The sequence below is a fragment of the Rhipicephalus microplus genome, chromosome 2, assembly GCF_043290135.1.
Source record: "Rhipicephalus microplus isolate Deutch F79 chromosome 2, USDA_Rmic, whole genome shotgun sequence".
NCBI lineage: Eukaryota > Metazoa > Arthropoda > Arachnida > Ixodida > Ixodidae > Rhipicephalus > Rhipicephalus microplus.
In genome coordinates this window covers 280,113,567-280,135,237 of record NC_134701.1, presented here as the reverse complement: position 1 = coordinate 280,135,237, position 21,671 = coordinate 280,113,567, and the positions used below count along the sequence as shown (strand labels likewise).

The window sequence follows — 21,671 nt, the reverse complement described above, 5'->3', positions numbered from 1 at the left end:
CTGCCGTTGGAATAACGCGCATTGTTATCGTTGCGGTGGACACGGTCATCTAGCTCGAAAATGCCAGAATGATCAAACCGCAATGTCTCGAACTCAACAAGCACCCTCGGAAACATGCGGCCGAGTCCTGGCTGTTAACGAAGGGGAAACAGATGAAGGCGTTGATGATAGCCTGCACATTTGGACGCTAAGATCGACGCGGGAGGAAACTGTGAAGCCCCCAATACGGCGCAACTTCACGTGGGGAGGTGTTGACGTATCAATGCTTATTGACACTGGTTCACCGGTCTGCGTCGTGTCACGTCAGGTTTTTGAGCAGCACAAGAACGCTTGGCCTCTGCTGAAGCCATCACGTATAAAGCTGTCATGCTATTTGGGGAAATTGCCAGTCCTTGGAGAGATCCTGTTGCCGGTATCGTACGTCGGTGCAACCGTAGAATGCCCTTTGGTAGTGCAAGATTGCTGCGGTCCAAGTTTATGTGGCCGAGACCTAATTTTCCTTCTGAGTGACGCAGGCTCCCCTGTTCTCAGCCTCTCAGCTGAGCCGCCGACTGCACAGCCGTCTACCAACACACAGGTCCTTCCGGATGTAATCTCCGAGTTTGCAGACGTCTTCAGCTCGGAACTAGGCCTCATCAAAGGACCTGCGGCACACCTTCAGCTGAAGGAGGGAGTCACACCCAAGTTCTGTAAGGCCCGCTCTATTCCTTTCGCGCTACGCGACAAAGTTTCTGAAGAGCTCGATAGGCTAGTGGCACTAGGCGTTTTGTCACCGGTGCCACATTCCGAATGGGCTACGCCCATTGTACCAGTGCTTAAGAAGATTGGCACCATTAGGATTTGTGGCGACTTTAAGGTCACCTTAAATGCAGCAAGTGAGCTGAAGCAATACCCATTGCCAGTAATCAATGACATGTTCGCGTCCTTAAACGGCGGCATGCATTTCAGTACACTAGATCTAAGGGATGCATATAACCAAGTTTCGCTGGATGACGAATTGCGCCAGTTGTGCGTAACTAACACGCACAAAGGTCTTTTCTGCTACAACAGATTACCTTTCGGCATTGCCGCTGCGCCAGCCATTTTTCAACGTAGGATGGAAACTGTTCTGCAGGGCTTATCCGGCGCGCAAGCTTATCTGGACGATGTCTTGGTGTCCGAAAAAGCAGGAAGTGACGACGTGCTCAAAGTCGTTCTGCAACGTTTCCGGGAGAGTGCCGTTAAACTACACCTTGATAAATGCAAATTTCGGCAGGCGTCTGTTACCTATCTTGGCCATCGAATCGATCAGCAAGGGCTGCACCCAATAGAAGAAAATATCGAAGCAATCGTTGATGTTCCCAGCCCGAAAAATGTAGCCGAGCTTCGTTCGTTTCTTGGCATGATCAGTTTCTACTCAAAGTTTTTGGCGAACATATCGTCTCTGCTCTTTCCATTGTATCGGCTACTGGAAAAAAACAGACGTTGGGACTGGGCAGAAGAACAACAAACCGCGTTTGACAAAGCAAAATGGTGTTTGCTCCAGGCACGGGTGTTAGTGCACTACGACCCTTCACAGCCGCTGAAACTAGAGTGCGACGCATCGCAAAGAGGCATCGGCGCACTGCTTTTTCACACAAAAGGGAACAGGAACGAGCCTATTGGGTTCCGTTCGAGAACATTGTCGAAAGCAGAACAAAATTATTCACAACTTGAACGAGAAGCGTTAGCCCTGGTATTTGGAGTAATGAAGTTCCGTGATTATCTTCTAGGCCGAGAATTCATACTCGTCACGGACCACCAGCCGCTCCTGGGCCTGCTGAGATCGGATCGGCCAACTCCACCGCTGGCCGCGGCTCGTATACAGCGCTCGGCGCTGTATTTGGGCGGATTCCGCTACAAGCTGCAGTATTCTCCAGGCAAGCAACTCCTGAACGCGGACGCCCTCAGTAGGTTGCCACGAGAAACTTCTGAGCCAACCGCGGACGACGAGCCACCCGAGTACATTTTGGCCCTGGCATCCTTGCAGGAGAGTGCAGTCTCGACAGCGGAATTGCAGGCGCTAATCGCCAGTGACCCAGTGCTGGCCAAGGTTGTGCAGTACACAAGGAATGGGTGGCTTACAAGTGCTAAAGCACTAGAGCGAAGATTACTCCCTTTTTTCGACCGCAGACTAGAGCTTTCGCTGGCCCACCGTTTGCTCTATTGGGGCCATAGGGTTGTCATTCCAGACAGCGCGCAGCATAGAATGTTGCACATGCTCCACGAAACTCACCAAGGATCATCGGCGATGAAAGCAATCGCTCGGTCGGCTTTCTGGTGGCCTGGAATGGACAACGACATCAAACAAATGTCGGCGAGGTGCACAAGCTGTATTCAAAATCGACCAACGCCGGCATCTGCCCCGCCAGTTAGCTGGCCGACATGCCAGGAAAGCTGGTCAAGAGTACATGTACATTTCGCGGGGCCAATAAATGGAAGCATGATCCTTGTTCTTGTAGATGCTCACAGCAAATGGATCGAGGTCGTACCAGTGAAGCAGGCGACCACATCTTCGACTATAACTTGCCTGCGCAGCTTGTTCAGCAGGTTTGGCATTCCGCGCACCCTTGTTTCAGATAACGGAACGCAATTCACAAGTCAAGATTTCGCCGATTTCATGAATAAAAACAACATAACTCACTTGCGCACGGCTGCATTTCATCCCCGGTCCAATGGCCTTGCAGAGAGAGCTGTTCGAACCGTGAAAGATGGGCTGAAGAAGATTAACCAGGGCCGATTAGAAGATTGCCTTTGCAGACTACTCTTTTCAATTACCGGAGAACAACCCTCGCATCGGGCAAGTCTCCTTTGGAGCTTCTCCTGGGCTACCAAATTCGATCTCGTCTGGACACGTGCTTTCCTACCTGAATTGCAGGAAGATCAGGTGAATCAGATGAGTAGACCCTGGCACCGGACACGAATGTTTACATCCGCAACTTTGGCAAGGATGAAAAGTGGAAGGCCGGTACGGTAAAGTCAGCCGACGGAGCGAGGATGGTGACAGTTGAGACGCCAGAGGGCCTTGTTCGGAGACATGTGGATCAAGTTCACACAAGGAGAGACTCGGTTGAACCCCACCGTGACAGGGAAGGGGAAAGTATGCCTATGTCGAGAACTACGCAAGAAACTTCCGGACCAGGGCCAAACGTAAAGGCGGAACTCCGTGAGCCACCACAGCAGCTGCAGTCATCATCCCCAACCCAAGACCAGGAAAAGCAGAAGTCCAGGGAACCTACAATGACCACAGAACTCCGGCGCTCAACCCGATAGCGGAAACCGGTGCAGCGTCTCCAATATTATTGATGGAGAAGTGTTGTAACTGAAGTGTAACCCTTATCAGTTTTTGGCTCAGTTATAGCCAAAGCTTCTATCTCTTGTTTCACTTACCTTGTTTCCCTTTCCCTCTTTACTATGAGTCTTTATATTGTAACGTGCACTGAAAATAAACGCCCATTCTACCAGCTTGTCAGCTTGTGTCTACTTCGCTTGCGCCAACGCGCAGGGACCGACGGACGATGTAATATATATATATATATATACATATATACGAATAATAAGGTGTCCTTGGATCCAGTGGAAAAATACCAAAAAGCGGAGGACGAGCAAAACGAAAACTTTTTATTTTTACAAAATAAAATAAAAATAAAAAGTTTTCGTTTTGCCCGTCCTCCGCTTTTTGGTGTGTGTGTGTGTGTGTGTGTGTGTGTGTGTGTGTGTGTGTGTGTGTGTGTGTGTGTGTGTGTGTGTGTGTGTGTGTGTGTGTGTGTGTGTGTGTGTGTGTGTGTGTGTATATATATATATATATATATATATATATATATATATATATATATATTTACACTTCTTGAACTTGTACTAAATTATAACCATTTTGAGTTCAATAGCAAGCATTTCCTGCAGTGGCACTGCAGTGGGCACGAAAATGGCCCCAAACTTCGCGAGCACCTTTATGGCTTCACTAGAAATCCCAATCATTGAGGGACGCACCTTGAAACCTTTCTACTACAGAAGATACTTAGACGATATTTTTATGATATGGAACCATGATGAGGGAAGTTTTTTCCGCTTCATAGAGAATTTTAACAAGTGCCACCCGTCAATAAAAGTCACGCACAAAATTTCCAAAACTAGCATTAACTTTTTGGACGTCGCTGTCACGGTCGAAAATGACCGCTTGTCAACAAACCTTTGCAAAAAGCCTACAGACCGTCAAATGTACCTACATTTCAACAGCAGCCACCCAAAGCATTGCAAAACGAGTATTCCATTTTCTCAGGCCTACCGGTACCGAAGAATATGCACCGATATGCGGGAATTTGACAGACACGCGGAACACCTAAAGCATTCCTTATTGAAACAAAATTATCCGGAAGACATTATTGACGATGCCATACTACGTGCTCGCAACGTGAACAGGAATGATATAATTAAGGGACCAAACAGAGTATCTGAAACGACTTCCCAAACGAACCTTGTACTAACTTACTCCTCATCAGTGCCACGAATCAACAACATACTTTCCCGCCATTTCAACATAATCAGGCAAAGCAAACGACTAACCTCTATTTTCGCGAAGCCACCTCACGTGCTATACCGCCGGGATAAAAATCTGAAGGACATTCTTGTCAGAGCAAAAACAAACACCCCCAAATTTCAATCAGGGCGCCATCCCTGTGGAAAAGCTCGATGCAAGGTATGCCCACAGGTGGTCACAACACGTGAATCCAAAGCGAACTTCTCGGATTTCAAATTCTGCATACCTGAAAGCCTTAATTGTGACTCCAGTAACGTAATATACATGCTACATTGCAACATCTGCGGACAAGAATATATCGGCCAAACAGACACGCCATTTCGGCTGCGGTTCAATAATCACTGGTACCACGCCACTTCACTGCCGAAGCTACCTTTATCTAGACATCTGCGCCTGCCAAACCACAGTTTTGAAAATATCAGCGTAACTCTTTTGCAGTCCGGTTTCTCAAACAGACGCGAGCGCAAACAGCGTGAGGCATATTTTATTTTCAAATTTCGAACATTAGTAGCCGGCATCAACGAGGACCCCGGAAAACTCAACTGCCTCCGAGAAGTAAGCCAGGAGGAAATTGGTGACAAAGATTGATAGCTGAAGACCATGCTTTTTTCTGGCTGACTCGTACGTGTACACTGTCCTTTCTTGTTTTTTTTGTTTTTTCCACATGCACATACAAAGTGTTTACGTTCGCCTACCACTTCATGACCATTGAAGGGAAACGGACGAAGATTAAAGGTAAAAAGCCGACCCACCCATTAACGGGAAACCCTTCCTTTACGCACGCCGCACGCCGACCGACCCATTACGGGGAAACCCTTTCTTTACGCACGCCGTCACGAACCCTCCCGGCACCACGGCGACAATCTTGGGTGGCCCGACACACGTCGAGAACTGAACAGCACGTGATAAGAACCGTATCTGGACGTACACGGACGGTTGGTTTCGTTCTCAGTGTTGACAGTGGTTCTTCCTCTTTTTTACTTTCTTTCTTTTCTTTCTTTTTCTTTTTCATCTTTTTTCTCCTCCCTTTTTTGTTTTTTTTGTTTTTTTTTTTCCTTTTTTTTAATTCCCTCTCACTCTCGCAAACATCTTTCAAGGCGAGAGGGACGCGGCAGCAACGAAGTTTGGAAGTTCATGTCAGTATAACTCATCCCCTGATGAAGAGAGGACCCCTCCCGAAACTGTTGGGAAATAAATATATTTATCCTTGTTGACAACGCTCCCGTTGTGCCATATCCCATATATATATATATATATATATATATATATATATATATATATATATATATATATATATATATATATATATATATATTCATGTGCAGCAGTGAGTGAAAAGCCTAACCAAGCCTTGGTAATCTCAGGTGAGAGCTGATCAATTTTGGAAAAGTGATGCAAATGTCATGAGACACTGCAAATGAATACTGTGGATTAATCGTGGTATGTCTGGTGCTCTCAACATTTGAAAGGCCCTTAAAAACCTCACATTCATCTAGACAGTATGATTTCCAGCCTATATACAGCTCACTCTGCACAGGATCGTTTACCAATTTCTGAATGGCTCGCAGCAAAATGATGTTATCGTGAAGTAGTTTATCTCTCAGCAATTTTTTTATAAATAAAAAAATATAAAGAGAACCCTGCTACAATACAAATACGCTTTTCCCCAAAGTTCGAGGAAACGAAAAAAAATTGTAGTAGTTCATAAGGCACCTGACCCTTGATTAAACAATGCAATGACAATGCCTGAATCTAGTTAGTTCTATCATAAAGTTTGTGAATCAAGAAAAGAAGTCTACCTTTCTTGGTTATACTTTCTTTCTATACCTACACCTTAAAGTCTACTTTCTATACCTAAAATCATAACTAAGCGACACCCCTAGGCTGACATGACAATGTTTTGCTGCCAAGACATGGCTCCGTATGTGAAAACCTATGAGGGCAGTACAAGGATGCCCCCATACATACAGCAGCCCATGACACCCCGACAGGGAGATCTTCATGTCCATGCAGTGCAGGGCCGGAAGGTCATGTGGAGCTAAGAGAAGCCAATGCCAATATGCAAAGATATGGCAAACAAATGTAGTGATTGTGCGGGTAGGCTACACAAGAAACTTGCGAGATGATCAGTGCTATCTGTTGCATAAACCACGAAATAACAAAAGTGGATACCTCAAGCTCTAGCAGCATTTTGTAGATAAGAGTGCAACCATCTGCAGAGTGAATTGCTTAATGCATTGTTGTAACGTAGATCTTCCCCAAAATAATGTTATGGCTATGACGAGGGCACCCGAACAGCATTATATAATAGAATCTCATTATATGACTGACTGTTAATTTTCAATTTCAGTTAATTCAGCTGCAGCATCTGGTCCAGTCTAAATGAGTATTGTTCTATGACTGAAAACTCGAATTCGGACGGATGCGACTTTGCTTCGGTTAATTGGAACTCCAGACCGAGGTAGATTCGCAGTCGGAACAGCCCCCCTAAACAACTTCAAGACAGCATTGCGACATCAAAGATTTAAAACAAGGTACAAATGACCTGTGTTTCTCAAAGGTGTACAAAAAAAAGAAAGAAAGAAAGAAAGAAAGAAAACATGGCGCTGGTTTACAACCAAAATGAAAGGCAGTGCATTGCTACCGTCATCAGCATTGGGCAAGCAACGAACTTGTTTTTGTCTTTCTTTTTGTGCATCCAACATACTATTTCCGTTGCGGTTGAGCTGGATTGTTCTCCTGAGCAGGCAGTTGCTTTGAAAATTTTTATTGCCCCGCCGCAATGGTCTAGTGACTAAGGTACTACACTACTGACCCGCAGGCCGCGGGATCGAATCCCGGCTGCGGCGGCTGCATTTTCGATGGAGGCGAAAATGCTGTAGGCCTGCATGCACAGATTTGGTTGCACGTTAAAGAACCCCAGGTAATCGAAAGTTCTGGAGCCCTCCACTACGGCGTCTCTCATAATGATAATTGTGGTTTTGGGATGTTAAACCTCACTATTTTTTGTAGTGGAAAGGAAAGCTTACCGGTCAGTCAGTCTAATCACGGAATGGCAAAGTGGGAAACACCACGAAACATTTGTAATCAAAATTTTTTTATCTACAACAAATATGAAGTATGCTCACATGCTGCAAACAATGAACGCGTGAGTGGTTTGTGTTCGCGTGGTGGTTAACTGCGTATGTGTGCACTCCATACGCATGCAACATGGCTTGACTTGGTCCACTGGCAGTCGCGACAGCAGTGCCGCTTCTCACCGTGCAACTACTTTTATGTTATATACTTAGAAATTTGGCGCAACCTCGACTCACGCAAACACTCACACAAGCACACACACTTACACCAGAGCAACACACACGACACGCAGCGCTCATTGATGGCTAATGCTTATAACTTTTATGTTATAAGCAGCGCAGAATTGAGCAAGGCTGAATAATAATATACATACTCTAATTTTGAGGACTAGCACGCATGACAACATCAAACTACGTGACTACGTACAGGAAAGTCATCGACTCCATATTTCATAACCGAGCCTCAATTTTCGTGCGCTAGGCTGCACAATATGACGGTTTTGTTACTTTTAGGTACGATTTAAAAATATTAATCGTACTGACAAGGCGAACAAAATGCTACAATCTGATGCTATACTTCATGGCCTTTTCATTTCTAGTAGAATCTGATCACACTTTCACATGTTGTTGTTATCACAGTGATTTTTATTTTGTTCATTGTCTACTTTGTGCGCATCACCAAGCGACATAGGGATTGCTTTTCCTGCGCTTCTTGCACCGGCCCCTGTGATAAAAAGGGCGAAGTAAAAAGCAAAGAATTTGGCTGCAAAGATGCAAATATTGAAGGCGTTGCAAGTGGGAGGATCTAAATCAAAAAGTGATCAAAAAGTTCAATGTCAAGAACTCGCACTGAGTAGCTATGTCAAGGACGAGGACCAGATTATGCTTGGCAAAAAGAAAAAAAAAGGCTTAGAATGACAGTGCACCACAATCCAGCAGTGTTGCCCTGGATTGCCATCTCGTGCGATGCACGTTTACCTTTGAGCAGCCCCCTTGCTGCGCAAAAGCAGGAAAGCTTGCACTGGCCATGAACATTGACTCTTTCAATGAGTCAAAAGGGTGGTTCGACTGCTTCAATAAGCACAATGGGCTGGTGTTCAGCAACGTGTGTGGTGGAAAAGGTGCTGTCAAAGAAAGCGTTGAGCAGGACTGGCTGTCTAGACTATATGCACGCCTTTCTACGTATGAGTCACTTTCATCGCTGATGAGACAGCACTGTTTTTCGAGGCTCTGCCTGACAGGACAATCACGTTTGAGGAAGACCACGCACCGAAGAAAAACGGATTACAGAGCGGGTGGCTGTTTTTATGGCTGCAAACATGAACGGTACAGATGTGGTACGAAAACATCGAACTTCTGTTCTTGGTTCCGAACACAATGGCTTTCCTGCAGCCAATAGACTAGGGAAATACACACTTTGCGAAAAGCCACTATTAATGGCAGGTACTTGGGCGGATGTTGCTTTGCATGGAGGCAAGCAAGCAGCTAGGCCAGCCTACTTGGCGCAGTCCACATGCTCCCATACATGTGGAGCAACAGACTGCCTGAAATAGTCATCAAATGCTTCAGACATAGCGACTTCGTGCACAGCACTGCTGACCCGGGCATGATGGCTAATGTTGAAAACGGTGAACACCAAGACGGGTGCTATGTAAACATCATGCCAGCTGATGTGCCCTTTGGTGACTACTTCGCAATAGACAATGATGTTGCTGTTGCTGGTAAAGTAACAGACAGCGATATCATTGCCAAAGTCTTAGATGGTGAAGGGAAATCAGCTGATGAGGACCCAAGCAATGCAGACGAATGTCCACGCCACACATAGATGGAGGCAACATGGATGGAGCCGAAGCATGCATTGGCAGTTTTAGAGGAGATCTGCATGGCTTCCTCAGACAGTATGCATGAACTAAGCCACCTGCAGGAACTTTGCGAAATTGTGATTTCCTCGCACATTGCCTCTGCGGAGCAAACAGTGATCACAAACTTCTTTAAGAAAATAAAAGTCTGACAGCATTGGAAAAATTTTTCAAGTATTTTGATTGTACTCACGATAACTCAAACCTTCAGTTAATTCAGACATTCCATGAAGTCTGAATCAACAGGGTTTTGCTATAGTGGATGCTCGAAGAAAAACCCATTTGACAAAATTAGAAAGGAACGATTGTTTTCTTACCGAGTTTTTTTTTAGAAAAAAATTTAATTAAATCAGGTTTGGTGGCCAAGTTAGTTCATTCGGATTAACTCCAGCATCAAAACCAATAGTTACCTGCCAGGATATGATAATTTTGTCGTTAGAGTGGGAACTTCATAAAATTGGTTTTGTTAGACCAAGTTTCAAATGCAGTAAATATAAACATTACTATTTGCCCATCAAGGTTTACAGTGACCATTTCTGTGCTCCAAACAAGTTTTTAAAGCATTTCGAGTCATCAAAATAAACCATTTTAGTACATCAATACACAAGCAATCTTGTGAATCAACTCTAAAGCATTCTTATGAACCAACTTCACAAAAATCTTGCCACTACAGTACGAAACAGAATACTTTAAAAAGTACCGACACAAAAAATTTCAGTTGTCGCTTCTTTGTGTCAAATGAAAGGCCACGCCCTCAAAAGCTTGAAAGATGTGCTACTAAGTGTAAGTGCACCCTGAAAAAGTACTAATTACAGAGTTTTAAAAGATAGCTTCAGTTTCTACTGTACCTGACGTCAAAGCACAGCACGCACTTTTTATGATATAAGTTACCACGACGTTTCCATGGCTACTCCTTCTCATGGCTCCATTGATGCCACACAAGCAGCCATTTTGAAAGGTTTGGCATCTGACATCATCACAACTAGCCATACTGCTGGGTGAAGTCAACAGAATTACAACTGTAGCCTGGCATCAAGCTAGTGTCAATGTTGGTAGGTACGCCATGAAAAATTTGATTTTAATATCAAAATAAAATATCTTGTCAGCATTTGCCATCTCTTTGCGGCCACGAGTGGCATACTGTTTGCGCCATACTATTTGCGGCCATACTATTTGCGGCCACGAGTGGCATACACGTGCCTTCTTCTGTCATAGGAAAGCGAGGCTTGCCTCGGGCAACCAGCCCCAAGCCACCTGGCCGTTACTCATCAACCAAGCTGTCAACAATCCACTACTATCTGGCCCCGACCAGCATGACAAAAAGAAGAAACGCCCTCCTGTGACGTCACAAGCAACAGCGCCACCGGGACCATACTTAAACGCTGGGAAGCTGCTCAGCTCCGGGATTCGCGGCCACGAGTGGCATACTGTTAACACGTGCCTTTTGGAAACTTTTGAAAACTTTTGTTCACACTCACCGTAATTGCAGCTACCACAACTTTATGAGGCCGTAAATCCCACCACGTGTGTTGTTACAATTGTGCCATGGGTGTCGACGTTTGTACGTACCGTGCACGCTTCGGTACCTTCTTTCCCAGCCGAGCACACGGGTGCCGTCGTGTCGATTGTTTCTTTGCAGCGTTTGGTTTAACCCGGGTACTTTGCCCTAAACCTTCTTCACTGCTACTGTCTATGTGCCTTGCGCTCCTGCTGCTATCAGCTGGAGATGTCGAAGCAAATCCAGGACCCAAAATCGAAGATGTGCTCGCACTTGTCAAGGAGTGTCATGAAGAAACCAAAACGGCTCTGGCAGAAATCAAACAGCATATCACAAGCATCGACACTCGTGTTCGCGCTATCGAACGAAGTATGAAAAATGTGTTTGATTGTAAGGTTAACATCGATGCCGCCGCTGATTCCGTTAAAGAAGTGAAAGTTCACATTAACAAGGCCAATGAAGAGCTCGTAGATCTCGTGGATGACATGAATAACCGCATGCGCAGAAACAATCTTATAATTAAGGGTCTTGATGAAGTCGAACATGAGGACTACGTGAAATCGGAACGTATTGTAAGGGAATTTTTTTCTAAGCATCTCCGGCATGACGCTGGCGACATTGAACGGGCTCACCGTGTTGGTCGCAGTCGACCTAACTTTCATAGGCCACTCATTGTAAAATTTCTGAACTTTAAATCAAAAATAGAGGCTCTCAGCCTTGGTCATAAACTGAAAAACCTCGAATCACCCAAAGTATGGCTTGAGGAAGATTTTTCCCAGAAGGTTCAGTTCACTAGAATGAAACTGCGTGAATTCGGAAAGGCAAATAGAACTGACGGAGAAAAATACTATGTGCGCTTTAACAAGCTTCACACGGAACGCGGCATTTACCGCTATGATTCATCCATAAACCAAGTAGTCCAGGTTTCTGCAAAAAATCAGCCCTCCTCTAGGTGACACACTGTTAGTCGCTCACGTAGCTTCCAAACAATAGCCCCAGTTTCCTTACTCCTAGCAAACTTCCGCAGTATATTTCCAAAGCTTGACACCCTTAAAGCTATTATGCACACATGTTCAGCCGATATCATTATCGGCACAGAAACATGGCTTTCCGACGAAATATCAAATAAACATCTTACCCTTCCTTCAAACTTCGAAATTTTTGGCAAGGACAGGTGCGGCTCTCGCGGGGGCGGCGTAGCGATCGCAGTTAAAGAAGAATATCGCCCATCACAAATAGATATCGATTCACCATTAGAAATTATCTGGGTCAGCGTTCACATTGGCCATACACCTTGCGTCTTAGGCGCTTGTTACCGTCCCCCCGATGGTCCCGCAGATTTCGTCGACAGTTTAAAGGATACGATTGGCACCATCTTGCACGAATTTCCAAGTAGTTTGTTAGTTATAGGTGGTGATTTTAACTACCCGGGTATCTACTGGCCAACAAACTCCGTCACTGCGCAAAATAATCGCATCGAATGCCTTAGCTTCATTCAATGTATTGATTACCACCAACTTACGCAAATAGTATGCGAACCAATGCCGAGCGCACATTTGCTTGACCTCATTCTCACAAATCAACCCGAAATTACTAACACACACGTCATTGATGAAATAAGTGACCACAAGGTCATACACTGCACAATATCAGTGGCAAGCGCTATCAAAACTAAAACAGAAAAACAAATCTTCAACTACGGACGCGCTGACTTACAAAAAATGAACGATATGCTGGAAACCTTAACTGTTAATCTTGAAACTGGGTTGCAGGATCGTACAATGAATGAAAACTGGTGTCTATTTCGCGACAAGCTCAAAGAAATTCAGGCATCTTGTATTCCAAAAACGGTAATAAGCTCTAGGACGAACGACCCATGGTTTACCCGTGACGTCAAACGGCTTTTAAACAGGAAAAAAAGGGCCTACAGAAAGTCAACTCGAACCAACGATCCTGATGACTGGCAGAACTACAAACAGATTTCTACTTTAACTGAACAGACAATACGTGAGGCAAAACATAAGTATTTTAATATTACGCTCCCAAGTATTATGAAAACCGACCCAAGCAAATTCTGGAGTATTATAAACCCCAAGAACAAAAACACGGTACCCGTCCTAACCAATGCAACCGGGGATAAGTTATCCTTGCAAGAATGTGCCGAACATTTTAACAAAGCCTTTGCCAAAGTTTTCACTACCGAGCTACCTTTAAATGACTCTTTTGATCCGCCGCAACCAAACATAGATTCCAGTTATACGCCCATTGTAATTACAGCCCATGGCATGGCATGCGCTATCGACCACCTAGCTTCCAAGACTAACCCCGGGCCTGACGGTATAACAGCAAAGCTCTTGAAAATAACTTCTCCTTACTCAGCTTACCTGCTTTCGTTGTTATTTCAGCAATCCCTAGATTCAGGTTGCTTGCCGGACGATTGGAAATTTGCCCATACCCTACCATTTTTCAAATCTGGCGACCGGTCTGATCCCCTTAACTATAGGCCTATTTCACTTACTTCAATCAGCTGCAAGTTGCTGGAACATATTTTTTTTCACGCATATTCTAACCCACCTTAATCAGAATAACTTCTTCATTAGCAATCAACACGGATTTAGGAAACATTTCTCATGTCAGACACAACTTTTTGAGCTGGTCACTGACCTCCACGTTTCGCAGCACAGGTTGCTTTGTACCGATGCAATTTTTGTCGATTTGTCGAAGGCGTTCGATCGGGTTCCACATCAGCGTCTAATGGCTAAAATTTGTAACCTTAATCTGGATGACAAAACAACCCACTGGATTCGTAGTTTTTTAACAGACCGTTTGCAATCTGTAAAATTAAATGACCACGTTTCTGACCCAGTGGGTGTCTCATCAGGAGTCCCCCAGGGGTCAGTACTTGGCCCATTACTGTTTCTGATTTATATAAACGACCTCGCATGTAACATTTCCTCGTCAATTCGTCTCTTTGCCGACGACTGTGTGATATATAGAGAAATAGTAACTTCCGATGATGTTTCTACACTCCAGCATGATTTATTTACTCTAACTGAATGGTGCGAAAAATGGCTGATGAAAATAAACGTAGAAAAAACTAAGCATGTGCAATTTTCTTCTACGACAAGATCCGAAACTTATAATTACTTAATAGATAATGCCAAAATAGAAACAGTTTCATCTTTCAAATATCTGGGAGTTACATTCACCTCCGATTTAAGCTGGTCCCCCCATATAGAAAAAATCACATCGAAGGCGTGTAAAAAGCTCGGCCTGCTCAAGCGTCACCTTTATTTAGCTAATTCAGAGACACGACTTCACGCGTATAATGCTCTTATCCGCTCTTCACTAGAATACGCACAAATCATCTGGCATCCACATCAGATGTGTCTGACTAACATGCTTGAATCCGTACAGAACAAGGCCGCGCGCTTCATTCTGTCATCGTACTCAAGATACCAGAGTGTATCTGCCTTGAAGGACGAACTTAATCTCCCCCCTCTCACCCAACGCAGGCAGTTGTCAAGATTAACTTTTTTTCACACCCTGTACCATCATCCAACACCATTCGCTCGCAAATTTATACTCCCGGCACCCTATACGTCCGCACGCGCTGACCACGCTCACAAAGTTGGCCCAATTTTTGCCCGAACAAACAAGTATCAGAACTCACCCCTTGTTCTGGCAATCAATGAATTGAATTCTTTACCTAGTAGCCTAGTGGACCAAACAGACACCTCTTCTTTTCAAACCGCACTCCTCGCTTTTCTAGCTACTCAAAATACCCTGTAACTTGTCTTCATCATGCTCATCTTTTCTAGGCTGTAAATTTGTGTTCCTGCCTTCCAAATACCAGATTTTCTGTCACTTTTACACTTTTTTTATATGTTTCACGCTGTACTTTGCAATTGTGTACTTTTGCTGCCTTTATGATATTGTAATGTCACTTTTGTTGTGTTGATTCTTTCTTTTTACAATATTGTACGTTGTGTCGGCTTTCAACCCAATCCCCCCCTATGTAATGCCCATTTGGGCCCTTAGGGTACCTAAATAAATAAATAAAAATAAATAAATAAATAAATAAATCTCTGCATACAGAAGATTTGTACAGAAGAATAACCTCCCTTTCGAAAAACAGTGTCAGTACTCCTTAATACACCCATTAACTGGAAAGACAGTTGCTGACTCCACCAACAGAGGCCTAAATCGTGATGCTTGTTACCAGAAAGATCGTAAGCCGTTATATTTCTGCCGTGGTTCATCAGCGTGCAGTCTGCCATGGTAAGTTAAATGGCACAACTTTTTATAAGTTGAAAGAGAATCAAATATAGCCCAAATTAATCACCTGAACATGAATTTTATAAGACACCAATGTACTTGACTACCTGCAGGCAGTAGGGTTCGCTTTGAAAGCTCCAGACATACAACGGAAGCAATTCTTCTGTTCCGAGTTTTAAGCATTTACTGCAAAATAACTTCTGGCTTCTTCTGATCGCTGTTTGTTCAAGAATAATGCATCAGATGTCTTTGTCACCGCTTAGGCACCCAGTGACTAAATGGCCTGTACAAACAGACATTATCTCTTCTTGCAAGTGAAAAGAAATACAAAAGCATGGGCACGTACCCTGTGCCTGTTATAAGGGCCCGCGTTGTTGGAATAGAAGCCAGAAGGACCATCATGCAGATTGTTCTGGTACGAGTGATCGCCATCCCCTCTGGATGATTCCTTGTGTCCTCGATACCGCTGGGAAGGCTGATGCTGCTGCTGCTGAGAAAAGCGGCTACTGTTGCTAGATGGTCCATTCATGCGGCCCTTTGAACTGCTGTGGCCTCCCCGGTTAGAGTGGTCGTGCGCAGAATGAGCCTCGGAAGTTCGATCACCCAGATGGGAATCTTCTACATCAGGCACTGGCAAGAGATGCAAGACAGAATGCTTAAATGTGATTAGAAGATATGCAACAATTGCCCAGGAAGCACGCAAGTTGCACAGACATGATGATGCAAGAAAACAGTCACACTGTGCCACTGTGTTTCCAAACGCACATATTTGTTTAAAAACGGAGTCTTCGGACTGCCGCTGACTGCCATCTTCCAAAGTAACGATCTTTCAAAAACTTTTTCAAACTTCCGACACTTTAGTGCCCACCGGCTAGATGCGGGCTGATGTACAATGCGATAAGTAGCTGCCATAAAATGCATTTCATTAGAAAAGCTTTAGACTCTTTTGCATAACCCTTTGATGTTTGAATTTACCACGTGACACACACGCGAAAAACACATTATATACGTGATTTTGTGCAAAAGGAAAAAAAGCTGCATGTCACAGCTTGACTAGCCCCTTACCCAGAAAAAAAAAACAAAGTTGCAAAATTACAAAATATTCCAGGCGGCAAAAAGTGACAATACAAAGGGAACATGCATGTGCCCCATAACATCACATAATAAAATAGCAATTCTGAAATACAAACACGACTACTCATAACAAAGCAATGTATGAACGAATAAAACTAAGTAACCATTACCGAAATCAGCCAACATTCATGGACACAATCAGCACATCCAAGTTTTAGACAATATGCCAACATTATGCATTGTTCCATTTGTTTATCACACTTGGAAGACGGTAATGTAGCATTTCAAATCTATGTTGATGTCCCCCACACACTGACAATTTGGTGCCAAATCAAACTAATATGTAAGAACGCTTGGTTATGGACAAGATTGTGAGGCCTAAGTGGTGAGATTACTGAAGCAGTTAAGGACTGCACCTAATGCATGAAGTGGTATATACAGTTCATTTTTAGTACATTAGAATAAGTGGCATATACTGTGTGCATAGGGTGGCAAACTTGCTGATCAGTCGACTCACTCCGACTCAGATCGAGGCGACAGTAGTAGTTACTTCCAGGTGAGCAATACTCTCACGAATTTGAGTCGGGGTGAGTCTGGCTGAGATAAAAACTAGTGAGTGCGAGTTCGAGTGAGTCCTACAAACAAAATACTTTTCATGAATGAGCCTGTGTGAACTTTACATTTATTATGCAGAGGTATGGCGAGAACTACTCAACTTCAGCCTTATTATCAGCCCTACGTCAGCTCGCATTCATACTCTCGTCTACTCACACACACTTTAACGGGCTAGCATCATACGCCTACTCAATATTTATTGACTGGGGGATGTGAGTCATGAACGGGCGATGTGCCTTGACCTCCCCTAGCAAGCGTTTTCCCTGAATTCTTGATAAAATATCTCGTGGTTATTCTCTTTCAATAAAACTGCCTCTACAAGATTGCGACCACTCATAACTCGTATTTAAATATATACAAGATCAAGAGATGCCTAACAGAGCATTGATAATGCGAGATATTGCTGTTAGAGAAGCAGTGGAAATTTGGTCTAAAAAATTAATACCCGTGCCATAAGGGCATAAGAAACGACGTTCGGTAGCGATGGCATTCAGTTCCCAAATGACATTTTTTTTCGGTTTTCGGCGGCGCTGCTACACATCCAAAGCGAATGACATTTGACTTGATGATGTCGATCTCAGCACCTTCCTCGCGAGCATCGAATGAAGAGCAATAAAGAAATAAACAAGCGTTTACAAGCTTCATACACATCAGAAAGAAATGTATAAATAAGCATGTTACGCTGCAGTTAGATTTCGTTCGTTACTTTGTTTCACGACGTTGCAACCGACCACGTAGCAACTTAAGCCAAAGCTAGTCAGACCCGCAGCATAAAAAGAAAATGGCACCTGTCGCATTTACTTTACAGCGTCTACCAGCTGAAGATAAGTTTTTAAGCACTTCTTTAAGTGATTAGTGAAAATAAAATACGCGAAAAGTTTCCTTTCAAATGAATCAAATGTCGTTTTATACAATTATTTCGTCAGCTGTGCCGTCAAGAGTAGGCATTTCTCAGTCTAATGAGTTCTGACGATGGCATTAGGCGACGAATGACATTTGGGCAAATGCCATTTACGTTCATCTGTGTGGCACTGCGCGAACGACATTCAATCTGAAGGCATTAGGAGGTAAATGCCATTTTCTCTGCCCGTGTGACACGGGTATAAATGTATGCACGTAAACAGACTCATGAGCTGACTCTGACTCAGAACGAGCCGCGAGTGTGATTCTGGGTGAGTTCGAGTAAGTAAGGTCATGAGTGAGTTTCAAAACGAGTGAGTTCAGCTGAAAAAATATCTTAGTGAGTCTGAGTGTGAGAGAGTCCTGATGAGAAAAATTTTGGCAAGTGCGTGTACAGGAGAGTCCTAGGAGCAAAATGTATAGTATCATGAGTGAGTCTTTGTAAGCTCCAAATTTTTTGCCGGCCTATGACTGTGTGCACATTACGGCTCTTTACACGAGTTTCAGTTGTGTAAATTTTTGTGTGATGTTTGTTTCATAAGATAAACTAATGTTTGCTATGCCACCACTGCCTTTGCCTCTCAAGCTTCTCGATTGCGAGCACTACCGAGACATGCGCGATAGTAGTGGCGAGCCTCTGCCAGGAGTTCCATTGAACTCCTGTTGAATGGAACATATTTGCCCGGTCCCTTCAGGTTTCGTTTACTCAGAGTCTACGGTAGACTGAGACCATTTGATAGCGATAGCAAAGAATCAGAATGTGACTAAGGAGAAGATGCTAACAGGATATTTTATGTTAATTAACTGTATTATTTTTGTGATAGTAGCTCGTGCATTAACTGTTTTCCTCAACACACAGGTAAACTCAAAGTGACCCAAAATTAGGCAACTGCTAGTATATTGCGCCAGAGCTCCTGCCTCCCTTCTCCCCCTAGATCAAACACCTGCAACCGATTGAACACCAGCGTTGTTCAGCTTGTGGGCTGACCAAGATCTGTCAATACTTGCAATCGGTTGTGGACTCATCTGTCTAGAGATACACACTTCACTTCACCAGCATACTTCATTTATGACCGTGCCGGTCTGTTAGAAGAGCCACCCCAGCCGACTTAGTTGTGCTGGCAGACTCTGCTCTGCTATAGCCTACTACATCTGCTATACCTACGATAAACGTTGTTACTGTTTTCAAAACGTTCACCTCCTGCTCTGCTTTTGGAAGAAAAGTAGAATAACTTGCCCCAGCCTTTCACTTACAACAACGCTCAAACCCAATTCCTAATAGCACTGTTGTGCCAAAGCTCCTACCCCCCCCCCCCCCCCTCCTCAAGCTCTCCGTCACCCGGACAGGAAAATAACGTAAAATAAAAGTGGTGACTAGCCAGCTCCTACGTGCAGCAATAGCACGCATAAATACTGAACCTCCTCTGATCAGTCTTGTGTGGCCATAGCCAAGCTGCTCAACTGGTTACTCCCTCACCCTGCCTCGTCCACGAAACTAGTTTGCAGCTTGACGACAGGCTCCAGCGACCGCTTGTGCCTCCACTGCCATCCTGGGTCACTTCAATCACCCCCCGGTCAAACACCATTGATCGGGCAACAGGCAGGCTGAGCAGGATCAGTTGACACTTGCGATCAGTAAAGAACCCATCTGCCCGGAAATTCACATGTCACTTCACCAGCATCCCTCATTTAGTAAGACCGAGCCATTTCGTTGTTAGAGGAGTCACCCCAGCCTACTTGGTAGTGCTCCCCGGATCTGTACAGCTATAACCTGCTATACGTGTGATAAACGTTGTTAGTGTTTCAAAACATTTACCTTCTGCTCTTCTGGACAAAAAGTCGGATATTCAGTTAAATCCACTCACCAGCTTCCCGGCTCACAAACACACATGAACCGCCATTTTACCAGTAAATGGCAGCACGGGGACACACTACCCTACGGTTGGAAAGCCGGATCCGAACCGTGCAATCTTGAGGACGACTGCTCTGGTACACTTGAATACTCTACTCCGATTTAACGCTTGGCAAATTGGATCAGATCCCTGCAGACCCAAAAAGAGAGGACGCCCATGACACCGCTCAACAACAAGCACCAGTTGAACCATCATCAGCTACATTGGTTGGGTGAGTGCGCAACGTTTACTGCCCATTGTGCCAGACCTCTCTAGCACAGGTAGATGTCAGGAGAGAGTTCTGAGCTTTTGTTTGAGTTTTACCCATTTTGAACCATTAGTTTTAAAGTAACAGTAAATTTTCTAGAAAATCATCACGAGGAGCGAGATGGCGATGGAAAATTAATGAGTGTGTGGGGGTGCCAACACCCCCTGTAAAGTTGTTTGCACCTCGCGGAGCATTTGTCACGCGCAAAGGCTGCATTCAGGGGTCCCAACTATCGGGCGGTAGGTGGCATTGTGCTCGCGAGTGTGTCACCACTATCACCATCATCATGGTTAGAACAGTGGCATCCGCGGTGACGCCTGGCGGCAAGCCTTGGTGGTGGCATGGAAAAGATGAGTGAGTCTCTTTGGCGGGTGGCAGTTGACGCGAACGGTTGTCTCTAGTGGTGGGTCTGCGGTAGACGGCACCGTGGGCCGTCTGCCATGGGCCCTCGTGGTGAGTCAAGCGTTGGCGAAGCCGTCTTGTGTGTGTTCTTGTGTTTGTTATGTTGTTGAGTGTTGAGTAATACTGTGTAAGGTTGTTTTAGCGTGTGGATAACAATTTATGTATATTAATTCGGCTGACGATATCGTCAATCTAAAAGTAGTTAAATAAATGTGCGTTGTTTGGTTCCTTCCAATTATCTGCTGTGTCCGTTCACTCTAAGAGCTCGGATCTCTCTACTTCGAGAACACACACTGGCTGCCCAACGTGGAGCTCTTGGAGCATCGAATGACAGTTTTCGCAGTTCGGTACAATAAGCTTTTGTTTGAGCCTGGGTAGAGTAGGCCTAAGGGTACTTCTATTGCTAGCGTCGGCAGTGTGCTTTGTTGAGAGCGAGAAAATCGGTTTTTGTGACATGTTTGAACTTGTCGACATGTAGCTTTTCTTCTTTTTCCCTGCTCGTAAGTGTGGGTTTTTCGTTGTTTTTTTTGTGGTTGACTTCAAAGAACGTTGTTCAGTTGGGACAAGAGCCATGCGGTCTGCATTGTGGGGTGAGCAAAGCTTAGAGCTTAGATTGTAGGCCAAGCCTGAAGCGAGTGAGTATGGAAGCCTCGTGGGTGGTTCGATTTTCTGTCAATAGCTTCTTCTTCTATCTCTCTGGACTCAAGGAGTTGGGCGTCGTTGCTGTCTTGTCTTGTGGCTAGCCGCCGAGGCGTCGTGACACCACCCGGAATGGTGGGCGCTGATCGCTCGGTAAGCTGCTATGTGCAGCGAGCGAGTAGGGCCACCTTACAGAGAGGATGTCTCCTTGCGGCTGCCTCTTCTGCACCTAGGCTGAGTGCTGAGTGGATGCCGGTTGTTGTCGAGCGACTCATTAGGCCTAAAGCTCTGCGCAGCCGCCTGTCACACGTGGCACAACTAGGTGGACCGTGGCGTTGAGGTGTTGCACTCTGCTTCCCTCATTTTTTTTTATCTTGCGATGCACAAGTTAGAAAAAGTGACCATTATTTTATATTTTCTGGGCGTCTCGGCCACCTCCGATGTATTTGCTAGCAGTACTGACCATTGTACCATATGGGTGAGCAGCCCAAAGCTCCCTTCTCTTTGCCCTATTGCATTGTTCCATCCAGTGTTTTGAGTGTGCGCAGCGGGAGTGATGTAACCCGCGGCTGGCTTTCTTTTGGACGTTGTCTTCGCCTTTGGCCAGAAATGCG

The 21,671-nt window shown here is 44.7% G+C and overlaps 1 protein-coding gene and 1 pseudogene across 1 annotated transcript in view; one reads left to right on the top strand and one right to left on the bottom strand.

The window, feature by feature from the left end:
• Positions 1–21,671, bottom strand: part of LOC119179634 (tudor domain-containing protein 3) — a 156,356-nt gene that overhangs the window by 107,355 nt on the left and 27,330 nt on the right. The window contains exon 10 of the mRNA XM_037430758.2: positions 15,614–15,897. Within this exon, the coding sequence (XP_037286655.2) occupies positions 15,614–15,897 (284 nt within the window). The remainder of the gene's footprint in view (positions 1–15,613; positions 15,898–21,671) is intronic.
• LOC142779602 (uncharacterized) lies at positions 11–3,463 on the top strand (annotated as a pseudogene).